The 18,924-nt window shown below is 40.5% G+C and overlaps 1 protein-coding gene across 3 annotated transcripts in view; it reads left to right on the top strand.

The window, feature by feature from the left end:
* LOC148659322 (synaptic vesicle glycoprotein 2B-like) overlaps nucleotides 1–13,856 on the top strand; it is a 57,377-nt gene extending 43,521 nt beyond the window's left edge. For all 3 annotated transcript variants that reach the window (XM_088641437.1, XM_088641436.1, XM_088641435.1), the window contains 11 exons: nucleotides 1,788–1,968; nucleotides 2,992–3,143; nucleotides 4,403–4,536; nucleotides 4,871–4,960; nucleotides 5,613–5,723; nucleotides 6,156–6,244; nucleotides 6,884–7,048; nucleotides 7,506–7,639; nucleotides 8,028–8,228; nucleotides 9,424–9,583; nucleotides 9,912–13,856. In XM_088641437.1, coding sequence (XP_088497563.1) covers nucleotides 1,788–1,968; nucleotides 2,992–3,143; nucleotides 4,403–4,536; nucleotides 4,871–4,960; nucleotides 5,613–5,723; nucleotides 6,156–6,244; nucleotides 6,884–7,048; nucleotides 7,506–7,639; nucleotides 8,028–8,228; nucleotides 9,424–9,583; nucleotides 9,912–10,095 — 1,601 coding nt within the window. In that variant the 3' untranslated portion in view covers nucleotides 10,096–13,856. The remainder of the gene's footprint in view (nucleotides 1–1,787; nucleotides 1,969–2,991; nucleotides 3,144–4,402; nucleotides 4,537–4,870; nucleotides 4,961–5,612; nucleotides 5,724–6,155; nucleotides 6,245–6,883; nucleotides 7,049–7,505; nucleotides 7,640–8,027; nucleotides 8,229–9,423; nucleotides 9,584–9,911) is intronic.
* The last annotated feature ends 5,068 nt before the right edge of the window (nucleotides 13,857–18,924 follow it).

The raw sequence follows: 18,924 nt of genomic DNA, 5'->3' as shown, positions 1-18,924 counted from the left end.
GATGAGACTTGTCTGACATCTTACCATTGGGAAAGTTATTGATCTCTTTGCAGGAGCAGAGCTCTATAAAATGGTATTTAAAAATAAAACCACTTTGCCATTATTTTCCAGAATATAATGGAAAGAGTATCCTTTCCTACTGCTTAATATATTTGATTATTTTTAATTATCCATACACATCACTTTCCTGCCTGTTAGCATCTGGCTGTTATTCCCCTTTGGTAAGAGAGCCTGATGGGTTCATTTTGCACAGGCTGCAGATGTAGAGCATATCTCTCAGGGCTAAGGAAAGGTCAGAAATGGAGCCAAGCTCTGTAATGATTTCTCTACATGACTTCTTATCCTAAACCATGCAATTCTCTTTAACAAAGAAGTACATCCTTCTGGTCAGACAGTACAAAGTCTGGTTTTGGTGCAAAGGTCAGGAAAGGCTTATTCAGCGTAGAAAACAAGTTACATAGTGTGATTTGTTTACACTAGAGAGAAAACAGAAAGGAGGAATGTAGCAACAAATGAAGGACTCTCAACTTGTGCCCTCTGGTGGATCAGTAAAGAATGACAATTAATAAAACAGTCTCAACAAAGCAAAGCAAGCCTTCTGAATCCACCAAATGCTTCACAAAGATTTAGTTTCACACTGCAGGGGGTGAGACATTGTGTATTTGTTCACCCACTGCCCACTTTCAGTGTGCTAGACCTGGTGAAGGCTGCTAACAATTTCTCAGACCAGGATATCATGTCCCTGCAGTTCAGATTCAAACCCACCAAGCTCTGCTCCACTGAAAATCCAATCTAATCTGACTGAGACTGTTTTGGATCTCAAAAGAGTGAAGCACCTAAAGGAAAAAAGAGTTCACTTCATATATCTTCCATTAATAAACTATGCAAAAAATGGCGACATTTGGGCAGTTTTGACATTTGTCAGTCTTTTTCTAAAGCTTATAACTAAGCTAAAATCTTCATTATAGCATCATTGCTTATTAAATCAGTTACTAACAGGTGACTCAATTAGGTAATTAATTACTAACCACTACTACCAGCTCTTCAGAGGTGCTGCTTAAAAGAAACCAAGAAATCCTGATGACACTCTTGCCAATCAGAGTGAGCACTGAAGATCCCTGATGTAATTAAGAACCACAGTATTGTAGGAATAGATGTCAATCTGACAGAAAAATTAAAAAAACATGAGAATTCATTTCATTGAGACAGAGAGGTTAGACTAGTAATTCTGAAAAGGTATATAAAAAGTTATAAATCCTAAAATCTTTTGTGGAGCATAAAAAAAAGACCAAATGGTCCTCTTTTACTGTAGACATTGTATGCTGTAGTTTGGTTATATCCTCAAAAATGTGATTGAGGGACAAATGTATTAAAGGTTATTGTGGGATTCACTGACTGTAGCTGAGAGAACGGCAGCCTGACTTTAAGGATGAGGCTGACTTAAACCCCCTCATGTCTGTGAGGAATGAGCCAGGGAGCTGCTGCAGGGGTATGGATGGGGTGACGGGACGGGTGTGAGAGAGACGTTCAAAGGGAAGTCCAGAAGGCAATATAGTGTATATACAATATATACGACATAGGAGAGAAGAAAGAGGTGAGATTAGAATCTAACTTTCGTTACAAATTTCTGTTATACACTCCATGTAGCGCTACTGGATAGGAAAAGGTTATTTTGAATCTTTTAATATCACAATAAAAATAACAAACTGATTTGTTTCCAGAATTAATTAATTAAATTAGCATTTGGCACAGTGCAAGGCTGACTAGGATGTGACTTTGCCCTGCAGGTCTGATTGTGTACCTGGGGATGATGCTGGGAGCTTTCATATGGGGCGGACTGGCAGACAAGATGGGCCGCAAGAGGTGTCTGATTATTGCACTGGCCATCAACTCCATCTTCGCCTTCCTCTCCTCCTTCGTCCAGGGATACGACCTCTTCCTCTTCTTCCGGCTTTTCTCTGGCATTGGGTGAGAGACACTGGGCATCTTGTGTGCGTGAGGACTGTTCTCCAGAATATCATGCAAGAGAATCATTCCATTCCTTCGTCATGCAGAGACACTGTTGTAGTGGCACAGGATGCAAAGCTATTGCAGTTTTTTTAAGCTGCTCACACAGATCATTCTTAATGGTGTTTTAAAACATCTCCTAGCATTGGAGAAAATTAGAATAATATTTATTGGGTCTTATTTAACACCATATTAAAATGTTATCATTTCTGTAATTGTCTTTCTTGAAACGAGGACACATGCTTTCTGTTCTATCGAACACTTTGAGCCTGTGTTTTTGCTTTTAAATGGGTGTTAATTTGAAGAACTTAATCGTCTTCCACCCAAGAGTACCAGTTCCTGCCAGGAGCCTGGAATAATACACTCAGTTTTTGTGTGTTTTGAGCAATGATATGTCCCACTTCTGAAATAAAGAAACACATGAGCAGCAGGTTTTGTTCCTGAGAGTAGAACAGCAACAAATAAAATAAACAACATTACAAAATGAAAAATGAAAAACATATGGCCTCCAGATGGACTACTGTCACTCAGTAGGGACTTTGAATTGTCAAAAATACAGGAAACTTACAGGAGCTTAATAGTGAAGGTCCAGTAAGCACACAGCAGAAACAAAATAAAATGGTCACATTTTGGCTGGAATGTAAGCACTATTTTCAAAAGCCTTAACAGCAGTTTCCTTTCTATTTGTCAATACTGAAAACAAGCTCCATGTGGACCCTGAAATTAAACTGACATTTGACCACAGTTCCAAAATGAGTCACTCGGGGGTATTCTTTTTTTTTTGTGTAATTAAAAATACATCACAAAAGGATGTGTGGAGTACAGTATGTATGTTCCTCATAAATCAAAAAGTAACTCTGCATTAAGATGGGTAATGAAATAGACAACCATACCTCTCATTCAGATCTTTGGCTGGCTTTTGGAAGCGTGGGTAGAGTGTTCTGAACAAGGATTCTAGAGGGACTGTTCTGTGTTTCTCCTCAGGATCGGAGGCTCCATCCCTATTGTTTATGCCTACTTCTCAGAATTCCTGTCCAGGGAGAAGAGAGGGGAGCACCTTAGCTGGCTCTGCATGTTCTGGATGATTGGTGGCATTTATGCTTCCTCTATGGCCTGGGGTATCATCCCTCACTATGGTACTGCTACTAGAAAAGAAATGATCCCGCATGTCAACCCCAGCACCATCTCACAGCTCTTCAGAACTGTCTCTTACCCTTCTGCTGAATGTCCTGCCAATGATGAAATGTTCCTCTCTGTAAATCTAAACTCAAAAGCATTGCTTGCATCTTCCAGTAGAAATAGGCAGCTCTGTTTTTCTTCCATGGCATGTCATCAGATCTTCATTTCATCTCTGATCCTAATTGCATAACTGAACTAAGTACAAAGTGAATTGAGCTGAACTGACTGAACCAAGTCCTTTTTTTCAGTCACCGTCTCATTTCCAAAAAGCTTTTAAGGGCTTGAGTCCCTAGTCCCAGCATAGTCTTTATACAGAATGCCCATTCACACAAAGATGGGTATAAATAATTTGGGCTGAAATAAAGTTGACTCCCTTTCCTTCAAAGTTCTTAAAGGCTTTTTTTCCAGTAATGAACGTCAATTGTAAAATGCTATGGAGACTGGGGCAAGGTGGTAGAAGAGGTACTGTATATTATGTGCCCAGGGAGGTACTCCTTGTAAACTTTGTCAGAAGAATTTGTAGTCCTTCAGAGTTGTAGCTATGACTGCTGAAACTAAAACTCCCAGAAACCCATGAGAAATAGTAATTGGTTGACTGATCTCTTGCCCTGGGTTAGATAGTCACAGGTGTTTTTAATGATCTCAGTAGATCTGTGTATAAAGGGGTGTAGCAAAGAAAGCTCCCATCTTTGTTGTGAAACTTATTGTGTTTCTTCTTTATTGGAGGCTGGTGCTTGCTATAGTTCTCTGGGGTGCTGAGAGGAAAAAATCTCCTGAAGCAGTTGAAAAGTGAGACACACCCTTCCAAACCTGAAAACAGCTGTTTAAAGAAGAATCGAGATTTGAGATTCAGTTAATTGCCTTTTGCATCGTCTTATAGATCAGCTATAAAAATCACCCCCTGCATGTGTGTTAAAAAAACGCTCATCTTCTAAGAGAGAAACTTCTTTTCACTTTAAGAGCAGAAAACAAGCCCAAACAGTCTGGTAGCAATAATCAGAGACTCACAGCATATATAAATCAACATCTACCTCTTCCTCTTTACTGTTTTGCAATGTGTTTCAAAAAGACTCACATGTCGTGGGACACAAGTTGGCTATTGGAATTTTTTTTTTTTCCCGAATCATTTTCATGACCTTGGAAAAGCATCTGCCTGGGCTCTTCCGGGGACACAGGCCAGCTGCGGCTTTAACTCTAAGTGTTGCTTGTGTTCCAGGCTGGGGCTTCAGCATGGGCACAGAATACCATTTCCACAGCTGGCGCGTCTTTGTGCTGGTCTGTGCTCTGCCCGCCATAGCCTCGCTCATCGGGCTCACCTTCATGCCCGAGAGCCCGCGGTTTCTTCTGGAGGTAAGTGGCAACGCAGGTGAGCAGGCGCCATTGCCATCCCTCATCCCTCCCACTGCTAAAACACTCGCCCCACCCTCCTTCCATTTGTCTGGGCCAGCCAGTAGCACCAGGCGCTACCCAGGCAATACTGACAGCACACCCAGTATATCGGACTAGACTCTAGCAGGCTGAATCCTCTGGACACGGGCACTGTAAAAGCGTCCGATAAACTATAGTTTTCTTCCCCTGACAGAACAGGCAGTGACCTGGCCTGCAGTGCACTTCTGATAAGCCGCTACCCAGTCCCTCACTCATGTGCTGTATTTCTCTCTGTACTTTTTCGTCTTCCTGTCAGAATGCAAAACACGATGAGGCGTGGATGATTCTGAAGCAGGTTCATGACACAAACATGAGAGCAAAGGGGGAGCCAGAGAAGGTTTTCACAGTGAGTAGACCTTGGTGTTAGTTATGGACTTGACTATTAAATTAAGCTACATTTTCGGTACTTATGCTTTACTATAATGACATTTTTTGCTGTCTCATCAATGTTTCCTGCCAATAGCAAATTATGACTTGTAGAAGTCAAATTGTGCTACACCATCATGGTGTCATACCTCTATTACAAGATTTCTAAATCTATACCACCAGGGCAATGCTAAGCAATGTCTATTTTATTAAAAGAAATCAATGTGTGTATTTACGTCATCATTCAGTCAGGGTATGGAGACAGCAAAGTTCTGATTGTTAACCTTCTAGTGCATTTGCTGTGCACAGGGTAGGAAAAATGTTGAAAATATGGCATTTCACTGGTAAATTGCATTTAGAAAATATTACATTTTCTGCACTGTTGTGTAGTTATTGTGTAGGAAATGTGTCCCGTAAGACCATTTTTTAATGAAGTTCAGAAATAGCAAAAGCCTTGTGGGTAATCCTGAGATCCACTGTCTAGGTGTATCAGGAGGTATGCCTGTTTCCGCACAGCAGCAGATCCAGCATTAATGAAAAGCTGGAGAATGAAAGGCGACAGCTCTGTAGTGCTCTGAAAGCATTCGCTTTTCTCTTTCTAACTCTCCATGTTTTCCTCTGATTTCTCTGAGGTGTCTCATATTAAGACACCCAAGCAGGACGATGAGTTCATTGAGATTCAGAGCTCCACAGGGACCTGGTACCAGCGGTGGATGGTCCGAATCATGACTGTGATCAAACAGGTCTGCTAACAATCTGTCAACGTTAACAGAGCCGAAACATCGAACAATGAGAGGGGCTGCTAGAGTTCTGAGAACAGACCGGATGATTGTCAGTATTTAAAATACAAAATATCAAAGAAAGCTGAGGAATATGGAAATGTTCAAATACCCTGAGGTTAATGCTATATATTCTTTATGAAATACAGATTTGTTTTTATAATGTTTATACTTCAAATGTTTTAAAAACTCAAAAGAAGGGATATAATTCCATAGCATCAAGCTAAGCAATTCCAGGACCTCATGCAGCCGAAAGGGCTGAACACCTTTCAGAGAAGCAGGGTAAGCTAATGTGCCTGAGATTCTCTCTCTCAGTGAGGCTGAAAGTAGTCAGTGTTGTGTAAGAGGTAGTCATGTCTGTTGTGGCCTGATGACTTGTGCTCTCATGACCCCCAGGTGCTGCAGAACGTGCTGTCCCTGTTCTCACCCCAGCTACGCCTCAATACTTTATTTATGGCGATCATTTGGTTCACGATGGCCTTCAGGTAAATTTACTTTTCAGGCTTTCTTGGAAAAACCACAGTTCCTAAAAACACCCGGCTTTGTGAGACGGATGGTTAATTTCAACATGGGTCTCCCCCAGGCGAGGCTGCTGCTCTCTCCAGTAAGGGACAGAGTGGGGTTGCCCAGCTGCAGACCTCCGGAAGCCTGCTTGCATGTTTGGTGGCTTATTGAGTGTCTGAATATTAAGTGCATATTAAGATACTGCTTTTGTCAAGGAACGAGCTGCTGTTATCATAAGTGTGAAATCACAGCAACTTACACCCATATAGTGTCTTCCATCACAAGCAGGACCCCAGCTGGGCTTCCGATCTCACACTGAAGTGCAATCAAGGGGGTGCACCTCCCCACACCCCGGCAGCCGGACCACAGAGCTCCTTCAGAGAGGGAGCTGGGCCAGGAAAACAGTCCCAGTCGTGCCAAAGAGACACCTGTGACACAGTCCAGCACTGCTTCTCTGCTTTTTCCAGTAGAACAGTGCAAATGTACAGCAAATAAGATTGAATATGTCTTTGTGTCATAGGACACAGGAAAAACATGCTCTTTCAAGTGCTCCTGGCAGTGAAATAACCCAGCAAAGGCCCATTAGAGCCCTAACAGCAGACACTGCCCTTGTGTTTCAGTTACTATGGGTTAACCGTGTGGTTCCCAGACATGATTAAGTACCTGCAGAATGAGGAGTATGAGTCCAAGGTGAAGGTCATCCGTCGCGAACGCGTGGAGCACTTCACCTTCAACTTCTCCCTGGAGAACCAGATCCACCGCGAAGGAGAGTACTTCAATGACAAGTATGTTGCACGATGTTTCCCTGATCCTGCTCACGGTTAAGCTCTGCCCACAGACTGCTTTGTGCTACTGTCTACTCCTTTTCCAGCGCTACTAAATTTGATTTATTTAATCATATTCTGAGACAGACATATAGAACCGCAGAGGCCAGGAGGAAAAAAGTGAATTACATTTTAATAGCTTTAACGTTAGTTGAAAGAATATACTGAAAGTAATTCAAAACCCCTTTTCATAATTCCTACAGTTAATTTAATTCTACTCCTTTGAAGACAATTCTCTCTCCCTGTCATCTGTTGTATATTCTCATATATCTGTACGTTCCTCCAAGGAAAAGAAACAGATGCTGTGCTTTTCTTGTGTATATTAGTTTAGGTCTGTCAGGTGTAACACAAGGAATCCTCTTTGATTTCTGTGATTTTATGAAGTCACAGTAAGAGAATTTGTATTCGTTTTCTCCAGGTTCACTAAAATAGAGATGAAGTCTGTCACCTTTGAGGATTCTTTGTTTGAAGAGTGTTTCTTTGAAGACATCAGATCTACAGACACTTTCTTTAAGAACTGCACCCTTATAAACAATGTGTTCTACAATACAGGTAGGAGTGCTCAGAGGAGTGTCTACATTATAGAGGAATGAAAAGTTAGTGTTAGCTGCTAAAATGATAGTAAGTTTAACTCGACTTTTTCCAAGTTGGTGAAATTAAACTATGTTGAAATAAAATAAATAAAATTGGAATAAAAGAGGAAATTGATTATTAATTAGTGCTACTGAACACAAATACAAACTGAAAACCTGTTAAGTTTTATTTTTTTTAGGATTTCATTCGCTTAAAAATCGACATTCAAATTCTGGTTCAAAGTCTAGAAAGATTCCAGGCATGGATCATTTTCTGTTCATTACAGTCTTGAAATGTTTGATAGTGTTAATTAAAATCAGACTCTGCAGTGCACCTCAATTTGGTGTGCCTGGTGTCTTTCCTACAGACTTGAATAAGGAAAAGTTCATTGACTGCAAGATGGTGAACACTACGTTCCTGCACCCAAAGCAAGGCTGCCACCTGGACTATGAAGAAGAAAATGACGTCCTCATCTACCTGGTCAGCTTTCTGGGCAGTCTGGCTGTGCTCCCAGGCAACATCATATCGGCGCTCTTCATGGACAAGATAGGGAGGATAAAGATGATAGGTTCGTGTGGAATCAGCATATAAATAAGCCTCCAGCAAAATAGAAAAATCAACTGCTTAAACGACCCCCCCTTTTATAAAACAAACACCCTCTTGAAATTTTGGGTTGACTATTGCCTGCGGGTGGCTATTCGTGTTGAAATCAATCTGTCTGAGATTTCTCAGTTTATCCTAGAGCATACAGTATATCCCATACCATATACCTGCTAGTATTCACTCCAGCTGAGCTCTGAACATGTCCCACACCATATAACAGGATTAATGTTACCTCTTTCACTGTTCTTCATTCTTAAATGTGTTTGTTGTCTTTTAATAATTGTGTTTTAGAAGTAACTTAAGATCCACAGCTTCTGCATAGAAAGAAAGCCTCCGAAGCCTCCGTTGAGTAATTTGCTAGTTCAGTTAAGGATTTAATCAAGCCTGGCTGGAACAAAAGCCAGGAGGAATGAGGATTCCCAGGAGCACTGGTTTGGGAATCGCTGTCCCAGACATTACAAAGAATTCACATTGGTGCCGCTTTTCAGATGCAAATCATGATAATAAAAAAGTCATCGTTTTTGAAACGGGGTAAAAGGAATAGAGTGATTGAATCTGGTAAACACACAAGCAGGGAATTAGTCTGCAGATGCCAGGTCCAGTACACACCAAAGAAGAATTAAATTCAACAGAAAGGCTTGTGTTTGCAGTTTAACAAGTTCATGATGTATGATCTTACACTGCCGATTCCCAACGCTCTCACAGAGTGTTCAGGACTTACAGACACATTTCGGCACACCCTCCTCTGATACGGTGAGGCCGATGCTCGTTTGGGCCGTGCAGATCGGCCTCTCGCGGTGCTTGAGTCACACGCCGCAGTAGTAATTGGATCTCCCCATCTGGGGGGAACCCGCAATGTAATGTGCGGGCTGGCTCTCCTCCGCCTGCTGCACAGAGCAGCCCCTGTGGCCTGCCAGGAGCCTGCCCGTCTGCTGCTGATCGATGAAAGCTGCCCCAGCGTGTGTCTCAGGGACATCACTCTGGAATCGGGGCTATATCGCCCACCTGGGCCGACAGGCACTTGCGCGTTCCAAACTCATGACATAGGGAAAGGTCAGTGGCAGTACCACGCCGAGAAAGAAAAACATCCCGATGGGGGGTCCATGACTGCATCAGCTGAGAAGTGACCCCCCAGTGACTCAGTCCCTCTCTCCCTGCAGGGGGCTCCATGCTCATCTCCTCCGTCTGCACCTTCCTTCTGTTCTTCGGCAGCAGTGAGTCTGCCATCATTGGCTGGCAGTGCCTCTTCTGTGGCACCAGTGTGGCAGCCTGGAATGGCATTGAGGTCATCACAGTGGAGCTGTACCCTACTAATAAAAGGTGAGTCTGAATATTCACCCTGACTGACCAGAGCCTCTGCTGGAGCTTATCCCATTCAGGGGCTCACAGAGTAGTAAAAAATCCTTATCGCCACAACTTGCAAAACTATTTTGTGCCCGCCCAACGTGCAGAAAACTTGATTAGCTAACAAGAGCTTCACTGCAGGGACCTCACTAGTCAAGATATTTGATTTAAAAAAAAAAACAATCATCCCCGATGCTTGTGAATAAATCAATATGTTATAAGGTATTATTGAGAAATGTGGTGTCTTTCCCATATGAGGAGTTCCAGGGCAGGTCCTCAGTATCTGTGTCTTCCTGTGCTGCAGAGCCACAGCCTTCGGCGTGCTGAACGCCCTGTGCAAGTTTGCGGCCATCCTGGGGAGCTCCATCTTCGCCTCGTTCGTGGGGATCACCAAGGTCATCCCCATCCTCATGGCCTCCTCGGCGCTGGTGGCCGGCGGCCTGCTGGCTCTCAAGCTGCCCGAGACCCGCGAGCAGGTCCTCATGTAGCGCACCCGCCGGACAGAAGGCGGCGCTGAGGAGCAGCGAGGGGGCGGAGCGCGGCGGCAGGAGGAATCACGCGAGAGCAGGCGGACGGCTTGCGGGGATTTTGCCATAACATTCAGAGACTCGTTACTGCCCGCGGTGCCCTGTGTTTCACTTTTCGTCTCATTTCATGACATTTCATTCCTCTCCAGAGCAGCTGAAAAAAAAAAACAGCTCGGTCACCCAACTAAAATAGTAATGTGAAAGAGGACGGCGTATTATCGCTCTTCCTCTCTCCGCTGGTCTGTTCATTTCATTTTTTTAGCGTTTCAACACGACCAAAAAAACTGCGGAAATGGAAAACACCAGGAAATCGTCATACTATATATATATAACTGTTACGGAGAAAGTTATATTCTATTCAGAGATGATATGAGCCAGGGTTTAAATCGAACCATTTATGTTTAAAATTAAAGTTTAGTCTAGTAACTTTAAGACGTGAAATAAGATACGGTAGAAAAGTGAATGTTTCAAAATCTAAAGTTTTGTGTGTCCGACACAGTGCTGTACTTTGTATAAGTCTATCCTTCTGTAATTGGTGATTCTAACTGCTCTTCTCATTACCTGGATCAAGTCACGACAAGCAGTCGTGTATCACAGTGCTGTTTCATGGCGTGGTTCTGGGTGTGGTCAATATGTAATGCGGAATTTACATCCAGTTTTTCTGGATAATCATCAACCCCTTGAATATAGGCTTGTCCATGAGGAGCAGTAAGCGAAATCAGAGGTAGCCTTGAACTCCAGCTCAGTTCGCAAGGCAAACATATTACGGCCTCTAGTGGGCATTTCTTGTAACTGTATAATGATATTCTTCGGTATTTTGCAAGGCCTTCTAATACGAGACAAGACCTGGATTAGAATACCCCTTTCTTTCAGAATCCAAATTACTGAAGCAAAGGGAGAAATCAAATTCTCCAGTGTTTTTAGATGACATGCGCTCTTATGTGTAAGAGAAGGGTCATATATATTAGATCTACCTATGGATCTTTAGTAGAGTGCTGATCTGGAAAACAGTATAGTTTTGTATTTTGACATTAGACATTAATGCGTTGGGTTACAAACTCCGTTATAAAGCAAATCCTGTCTTTCCATAGCTCCATGACCCTAAAAACAGATTGATTTTAGTTATGAGTTCTTCAGCTTTTTTCTAACATTCAAATTTCACATTTTCTGTTTGTTTTTGAATGGATGCAATAATTTGTGTCAAACATTCTGCATAAATTGGTTACATTTTTTTGTCTTTAGATGTCTTTGACGTAGTATATTTGCTGCAGTTACCCTTACATCAAATAGTTTGCCATTCCTATAGTATGCCAATGAGAAAAGATACCAGTACCATTTTTAATTTCTTATCTACTTTTTTCTTTAGATGTTGTTCTCTGATCCCCACCACAGAAATGTGAAGGTTTTCTTATAGTTTTAAATGAAGTGATATCAACAGTTGTGAATCCTGAAACTATCAAATGTACATTAAATTACACAAAATGTACATAAAACTAAAACAATGTTAAGGAGAAAATCTTTGCTTAACATTGATGATAGCTGTGCTGAAATAAGCATAAGGGAGAGACTCTCAGCTGCTTCATATTGTATCTTTAAATGGCTTACAGGTGGGATGCATGTAATTTCCAGCAAGTATCTCTCAACAAAATGTCTATAAATGTCCTTTTCAATGTCTATAATTAATCAAAAAAAATATGGTCTCTACTGCTGTATTTATTGTATGTTTCACTGTAAATAAATACATCAAAGATCAATTGTAAAAGATTAGCCATTTCTGAATTTACTAAATAATTACTTAATCTGGGGGTAGCTTTCATACTCTGCTTCAGTCTTACAGCAGTTGCCTTTAGGAACCAGTTTCATGCTAAAACACCAAAAAAAAAAACCTTTCAGCTTCTGTGGTGATAAACCTTTTAATATACAGTCTAGGGGATTTTTCATGAAAAAAGTTTGAACGTGTGTAAAACTCTGTCCTTGTGGAACCGTTACCAAATTGTCCTGTATGATAAGAACACAAGCAGTGGCCCCTGTTCTCAAGAAGAGCGTAGGGGAGCTCACAGATGAGAGGAGTCCATTCAGCTCGTTTGGCTAATTGAACCCGGGATTGCGTGCAGCTGTTTCTTGAAAGAGGCCAGCGTATCAGCTTCAACAACACAGCTGGGTAGATTGTTTCAGATTTACACAACCCTTTGGAACCACGGAATAAGTGTATAGCACGGTGGCGCAGTGGTTAGCTTTGCTGTCTCGTAGCACTGGGGTCCTGGGTTTGAGTCTGGACCTGGGGTGCTGTCTGTGGGGAGTTTGCATGTCCTCCCCCAGTTTGCACGGGTTTTCACTGTGTGCTCCAGTTTTCTCCCACCCAAGAAATATCTTGGTAGGTTCACTGGCCTACTGGGAAAAATGGTCCTGGTGTGAGTGTGTCTGTGTGTGTTCTGCAATGGATTGGCGTCTCATCCAGGCTGTGTCCCCTCTTGCACCCGTTGCTTGCTGGGATAGGCTCCCCTGCGACCCTGTGTTGGAAAATCGGTCAGGAAATGGCTGGATGGGCCTCTCTTGTCAAGATAATAATTGGAATAATGATAGGAAAGCCCCTGATCATCAATATGCTCAATTGACAGTCGACTTGAGTGGAGGAAAAGAAATAGATCCCAATTTTATTATCTCAATTCTGTGAATGACAAGGTCAGCCCTTTTATTGGAGACTCTATACCAGGGACGGGCAACCCACTTTTCAAGGGAAGGTCGGTGTTCTGGCTGTCATCCTCTGACCTTAAATACATAATTGAACAAATTGTTTGAAAAAGAAGTCACATCACCATTTGTTATAGGGTTTAATAAGTTGTTAATTGAAAAGTACCTGTAAAGCATACAGAAATCCCTCTCTTATGGACTGGAGTATTCCATGTCTTTCACCTTTTACCGTTTCACAAAAAATGATCTGCTAAATAATAAAGACTATTATTGTGTACCATTGATTCATGTTGGTTATAAGTGCATTATTCTGATTTGTTATTTTTGTCATCTTAAAAAAGAGTATGTTGTGAAGAGAACGTCCTATAAATTATCGAGGAAGTAAAAATCCAACGCTTTTGTCGAACACTACCACTGAAAACATTTGAAAATGAATATAATTTGAAAATGATATACATCTCAATATGAATATAAAGGACTTCTCTATATCCACATATACAGCAGTTTGTAAAATCCACTAAGAAGCGTTTGGTGTGGGAATCAGTTTATGCATTCTCTGCTTTATTAATCATCAAGGCAGTTTTTAGAAATTCCCTTTTCTGGTTTCTTTCTTACTGATATCCACAATGAAGTGTGAACCTTTCACAAAGTATGGAACTAGATTTGACCAACTCTGAGGAGGTGGAGAAACGATTACTCCCAAATACATGGGCATTTAGTGTGACTGGAGCCAAAGGAGAGGAGCCTGCTCTGTCAGGGAGCAGGTACAGTATTCCCAGACACAGCTTCCTCAGGAATCTGTGTTTACTGTAGCATCAAGGACTGAGCTGATGAGTACAGGTGTTTGTGTATTATTTCAAGCTAATCAATCTGTGTGTCCTGTTGTATGGAAGGCCATATTATTTTCTTGTTTTTATATGTTAATTAAGTGTTGGATTGTGTGTTGGAAAATGGAGACAGGTGCCGACTATCTTTCATTTTCTTTTTTTGGTTTTGTTTTGTGACAGTCAAAATAAAAATATCAAAATATACTTAACTGTATTTGTATTATTACCTTCAAAGTATTTTTTCAGCTGTGGCTTAGGGGAGAAGAGTCTCTGGCAGCGATTACCAATTAAAAGAAACAACATAATTACATATGGGTTTAAAACCTTATCTCTGTTTAGACTTTCAAGAATATATTTTTCTGTTTTGGTTGTTTTGTGGTTGTTTTATTACTTTGGGTACATGATATTTTAAAAGATATGAACTGGATAGTTTTCTATTGATATGAATCATGAGAAAGTAAAGCTAATATCAACTGAAGAGACCTCAAAATTTTTTTGTCAAAGCTCTGAAAGTATTACTACTACTACTACTAGCTACTATTCTGAATGAGAGTGTTAAGTGTTGGTTGGTTAAATCTCTCGTCACTACGCAATAAAATGGAAAATCTTGATAGAGAAAGAAAGCCGCCGTAGGCTGCATGTTCAACTGTTTCTTGGCTTGGACAGTGGTTCATCACCGGATTCCCAGCCCCACACGTCCCTCCCCGACAGCCGTGTGGCACTTGTGCAAACAATCCAGCACAGAAGTGTGAAGCAGGGACACCTAGTAGGAGGTACTGTGTACTCTGGCCGGAGTGTGAAGGAATCTCATTAATCCCTTTAGCATTTTCCCAAGGAATGTTGGTGCTGCAGTTCACTGCTGGGACAGGCAGACGGGAGGAGAGGCAGACAGCCCACAAAACAATGTTCTAATTCGAGTGCAGTGTCTAAATCAAGGGATAATGCGCTCGCAAGCCATCAAATGGAAACTGTGCACAATTCTGTACATCTCAAAAAATTCACTGATCCTCTGGGATCAGTCCAGACAGATGCAACAAGATACTATGTGGTCTTCTGGGCATGTTGTTCACGGACGAGCTGAAGGAACTGGGCCTTTCCAGGGCTGAGGGGACAAGTATTCAGAATCCTCCAAGGCACCAAAAAAGTCAACCGAAAGGACATTTTTCAGAATTAATAGTGAAAAACAAATCAGAGGACACGGATAGAAATTAAGGAGCATTTTTGGAATTGGGAACAGGAGGCACTTCTTTAGATAAAGAGATCCTTAGATTAATTAGCCACTAACTACTAAATGAGGCAGATGGGCTAAAAGGAATCCAGTGCTCTCATTTGAAACTTTTCTTGTCTTTTTCAAAGTGAACACTGTAATGTTAATCTGTAATAGTACTATCTTACTAATATCTCGTGAAGCTTGAGCGTAACTTCCTTCGATTAAAACACTGCCCTGTTTTACTTCATAAGCCGGCATTCTGTTTCCAGTTTTTATTGTTCCTGTTTGGTGCTCATCAGTGGAACCTAAATAAATGTTCTTACATTAAAAGTTGAATTGAATTAAGCTTTATTGCCCCTAAGGGAAATTACATTTAAAAAATCATAAAAACATATCATATACAACAATAATACAAAACAACATTTAACAACATCATTTTTCAATCAAAATTCTTTTAGTACTATAAGATAAAAGAAATAGGCAATTAGCTTATAAAAAGTCTAAAAACAATAATAATAAGATCCCTATCTGTAAACATTTTTTTCAGTACTCAACAATTTAATGCTTTTAGTTATAAAGAAAATTAATACACTCTTAGTCTTTATACAGGGGACGTGGTACCTCCTTCAAGAGGGTTGAGAGTATATTCTAAAAAGAGTGGATGAGAGGGGTCACTGAAGATTTTTAGTGCAAGATTAATAATATGTTATACGTGTTATAACTTACAATCAATAATAGTGCCAAGGCATTTATATTTATTCACTGTTTCAGTATCAATTCCAGGTTTTAGCCTGCAGGATAAGAACATAAGAAAGGGTGGAAACGAGAGGGGGCTGTTGAGTAGTTAGTAGCCAGTTACTGGCTTCATCAACTTGGATGTCATCTTTAGCAGAGAGCATGTGTGACAAAACACTGTTGATCCCGACATCTCAACACTTAGAGCGGCCTTTAACCACCAAGAAACTGGCTTCCACTGCAACACATACATGTTGCAACATACACTGATCATACAATTATTGAGAAGTCAATCAATACATTAAGTCAAAAGACTTTTTTAACGTGGGATAACATTTCAACCCAAAATGGACTTGAGTCAACAAAATCTTGATTATAAATACCAAAAACCGGTATTCTTTACAGATTAAAAATGGAGCTTCTGTTAAAACAACCTTAAAAATATCTGACAGTGGGCAAAATGGCAGATTAAAGCTCCCATTGAAAGCTTCACTGGAATAAAAATGTTTTTCTGTGTTAAAATCTGTAAACTCAGCACTGTGAGATATTGCCAACAGGACATTTAAGGGAATCAATGCTTGACTGTTCATTATTTAAGCAACGAAAAATCAAACCAATAGTGATGTAATTGATACAAGTTTAAGACATTATGTGAATGTGCATCTCTCGTATACAGGGATGAAATGTAGAACAGAGACTTCTGTAGAACCAGTTATTTTATTTTGCACTGTAAGCCAAATAAAGTTCGCTTTGAGACTCTCAACAACGATGCTCATAAGACATCAATCGTGAGCACAAGACATTTTAAAATAGTGCCCTAATTTCTTTTAACAGCATTTATCGTTATAAACAACTTTAGACTGCTGAAATGATCATGTTTGCTTTTCTACACACCCCAGCAGAATATTTGCATATCGATCCCAAGGTGACCTTTGTTTCACATTGTTATTGCTATGTTCAGAAATACACGTTTGTGCTGTAAATGTGTGATTTGGGGTCCAATTGAAAATGTTTCCCGTACAAATACATCTTGAGTCACATCATTTCATACCTAGTGTGTTTTTTCTGTCAACTTTGTTTTAAAGTCACTCTGTGACTCTCCTGCTTGAACTGTTCTGTTTGTCTTCTTCTGAGACCACTGCAGTCTGGGATCTTAGCGTTTCTTGCTGCAGACACCTCTGAAAGTTCCAGTAAGAGAAGGGGCTGGAGGACAGGCAGAGAGGTGCCAGTTTTATCTCCAATACTGTTAATGTGCAGCGTCAAAATCTGCACCAGATCCTTACTGCGTCAGAGCCAGAAAGGGTGAAGCAGGGGTTTGGCCAAGGGAATCATCAGAGCGGTAGTTTTTACCTCCTGTTTTGAAAGCAAGTAACAATGTTCATTTATAACATTTTCACACATTTTAAGGAATAAGACAAATGAGGACTCCTGTTCCACAACAAGTGTTCTATCGCTTGATTTTATAACAATGCATATTCGTAGTCATGTTCTTTGCTATATTTAGTTTGGATTTTTACATTTTTAAGTAAATTGTACCCAATTTTACTCTACTTCCTAGAAACTCATGTTTGATTCATGGGTATGTACAGTATTATTACTCATATTTTAAGTACCTTTATTTATCTTCTAAATTCTGCTTAATCCTACACTTACAGTAAGTCTCTGGATTGGATGCCTATTAAGTCACATATTTAATACAGAGTGAGATCTTGTTACTGTTTTGTAAGGTTTTAAAAGATCTGGCTCCATCATACTGGGTGGGTCACTCCTCAACATCAACACTTCCGGTCCTTTGCTCACTGTACCTGGGACTTAATCTCGTACCTGTGGTGACCATGCCTTTTTATGCCTGTGCTCTGTTGTTATGGAACGCCCTTCTTCAGACTCTGCGAGAGACTAATTCTCTGACTCTCTTCTAATCCAAAGTCAAAACCTGTGTCTTTACCAAGTGCGAACTTATGATTGACTTACTTTCTATATATATGCACCCGGAAGCTTGTTTATTTTTGTTTTACTTTTTATTGTACTTTTTGGGGGGGGTTTACAGCATTCTTGGGTCTGGTTGTTATTATTATTATGCTTTACATTAGTTACACCACATTTAGACTATTGTGTTCAATTTGAAAGCATAAGATTTTTTTTTCAGATATACTGAGAATAAAGATAATGAATAATCCTGCTCTACAACAAGTCCCTGCAGTTTTCCTCATACAGAACACTATGGTCCCTTGTCCATTCCTCCAACAGAGGGTCAGTCACAACGTGCCAGTGCCTGACTGGACAGGTAGAGGACTATACCAGACACAGAACATTATCTGAAACTAATACTTTAAGAACAATTGATGAAGGGATATGAAACCATGACATTTCTTGACAGTTTTATTATCAAAACAGTTTTAGATGAAAAAGGAAATGAGGTATAAACTGCACTAATCTTAAATAATACAATTCCAGATCCTATATGTAAGTGCACTGGGGTGGACTGAAGTAAAGAATGATATGAAATATATGTTTCTGAATTTGGAGAAGCATCAATAAAAAGGATCGTGGGTTTATGATTACTGACTTCATCAGGACAGTTTGTAACCATTCTCATATTCTTATAAGCAGCAATGCAGATACAAGTGCATACTACGTAATCGCAGCCCTTTTGAATTGTCTAACTTTTTGCATATTTTCACTACTGCATGTTCTCAGAGCTTCATGTGGGTTGAAAAAATAAAGCCCAATGACTGATGCTGATTTCATTTATTTAATAAACTAAGTCATCCAACATCCCATGTCCCTGTGTGAAAAGGCTAACACCTCCGTAGTTCAATCAGCACACCTAAAGGGGTGACTAGGGCCAGCTGTGTGATTCCTTTATTAATTCAATTCAATTTTTCAATTCAAGGTGCTTTATTAGCATGACTGATGGGTACAATCAGTGTTGCCAAAGCAAATAAAAATAAAATGAACATAAAACAAAACAAAAAATAAAAATAAAATAAAATCTACAGACATATTACAGATATTTACAAAAATACCTTTATTAACTCTGTATAACTCACCGACTTTGGCTCTCATCATCCCAGTGAAGTTCTCACCACACAGAAACTGGAGACACATCACGCCCAACTCAGAAGATAAAAAACCTTGGAGATAAAAACGTCATTGATGCCCCAGTCACAAAACCATTTCTGAAGCTCTGGGGCTCCACTCAAGTTCGGTCCCACCTGGGTGATGTGTGGCAGCCCTCTGCACTAGCAATCCCACGGCACAGCAGATCAGGCAGAATCACACCTAGAAAACCTCTAAGTTCCGTTCTCAGGTGGTGAACTCCTGGCA

The sequence above is a fragment of the Lepisosteus platostomus genome, chromosome 7, assembly GCF_059453375.1.
Source record: "Lepisosteus platostomus isolate fLepPlt1 chromosome 7, fLepPlt1.hap1, whole genome shotgun sequence".
Taxonomy (NCBI): domain Eukaryota; kingdom Metazoa; phylum Chordata; class Actinopteri; order Semionotiformes; family Lepisosteidae; genus Lepisosteus; species Lepisosteus platostomus.
The sequence above is the reverse complement of the archived record's forward strand: the minus strand, read 5'-3'. Positions and strand labels throughout refer to the sequence as shown.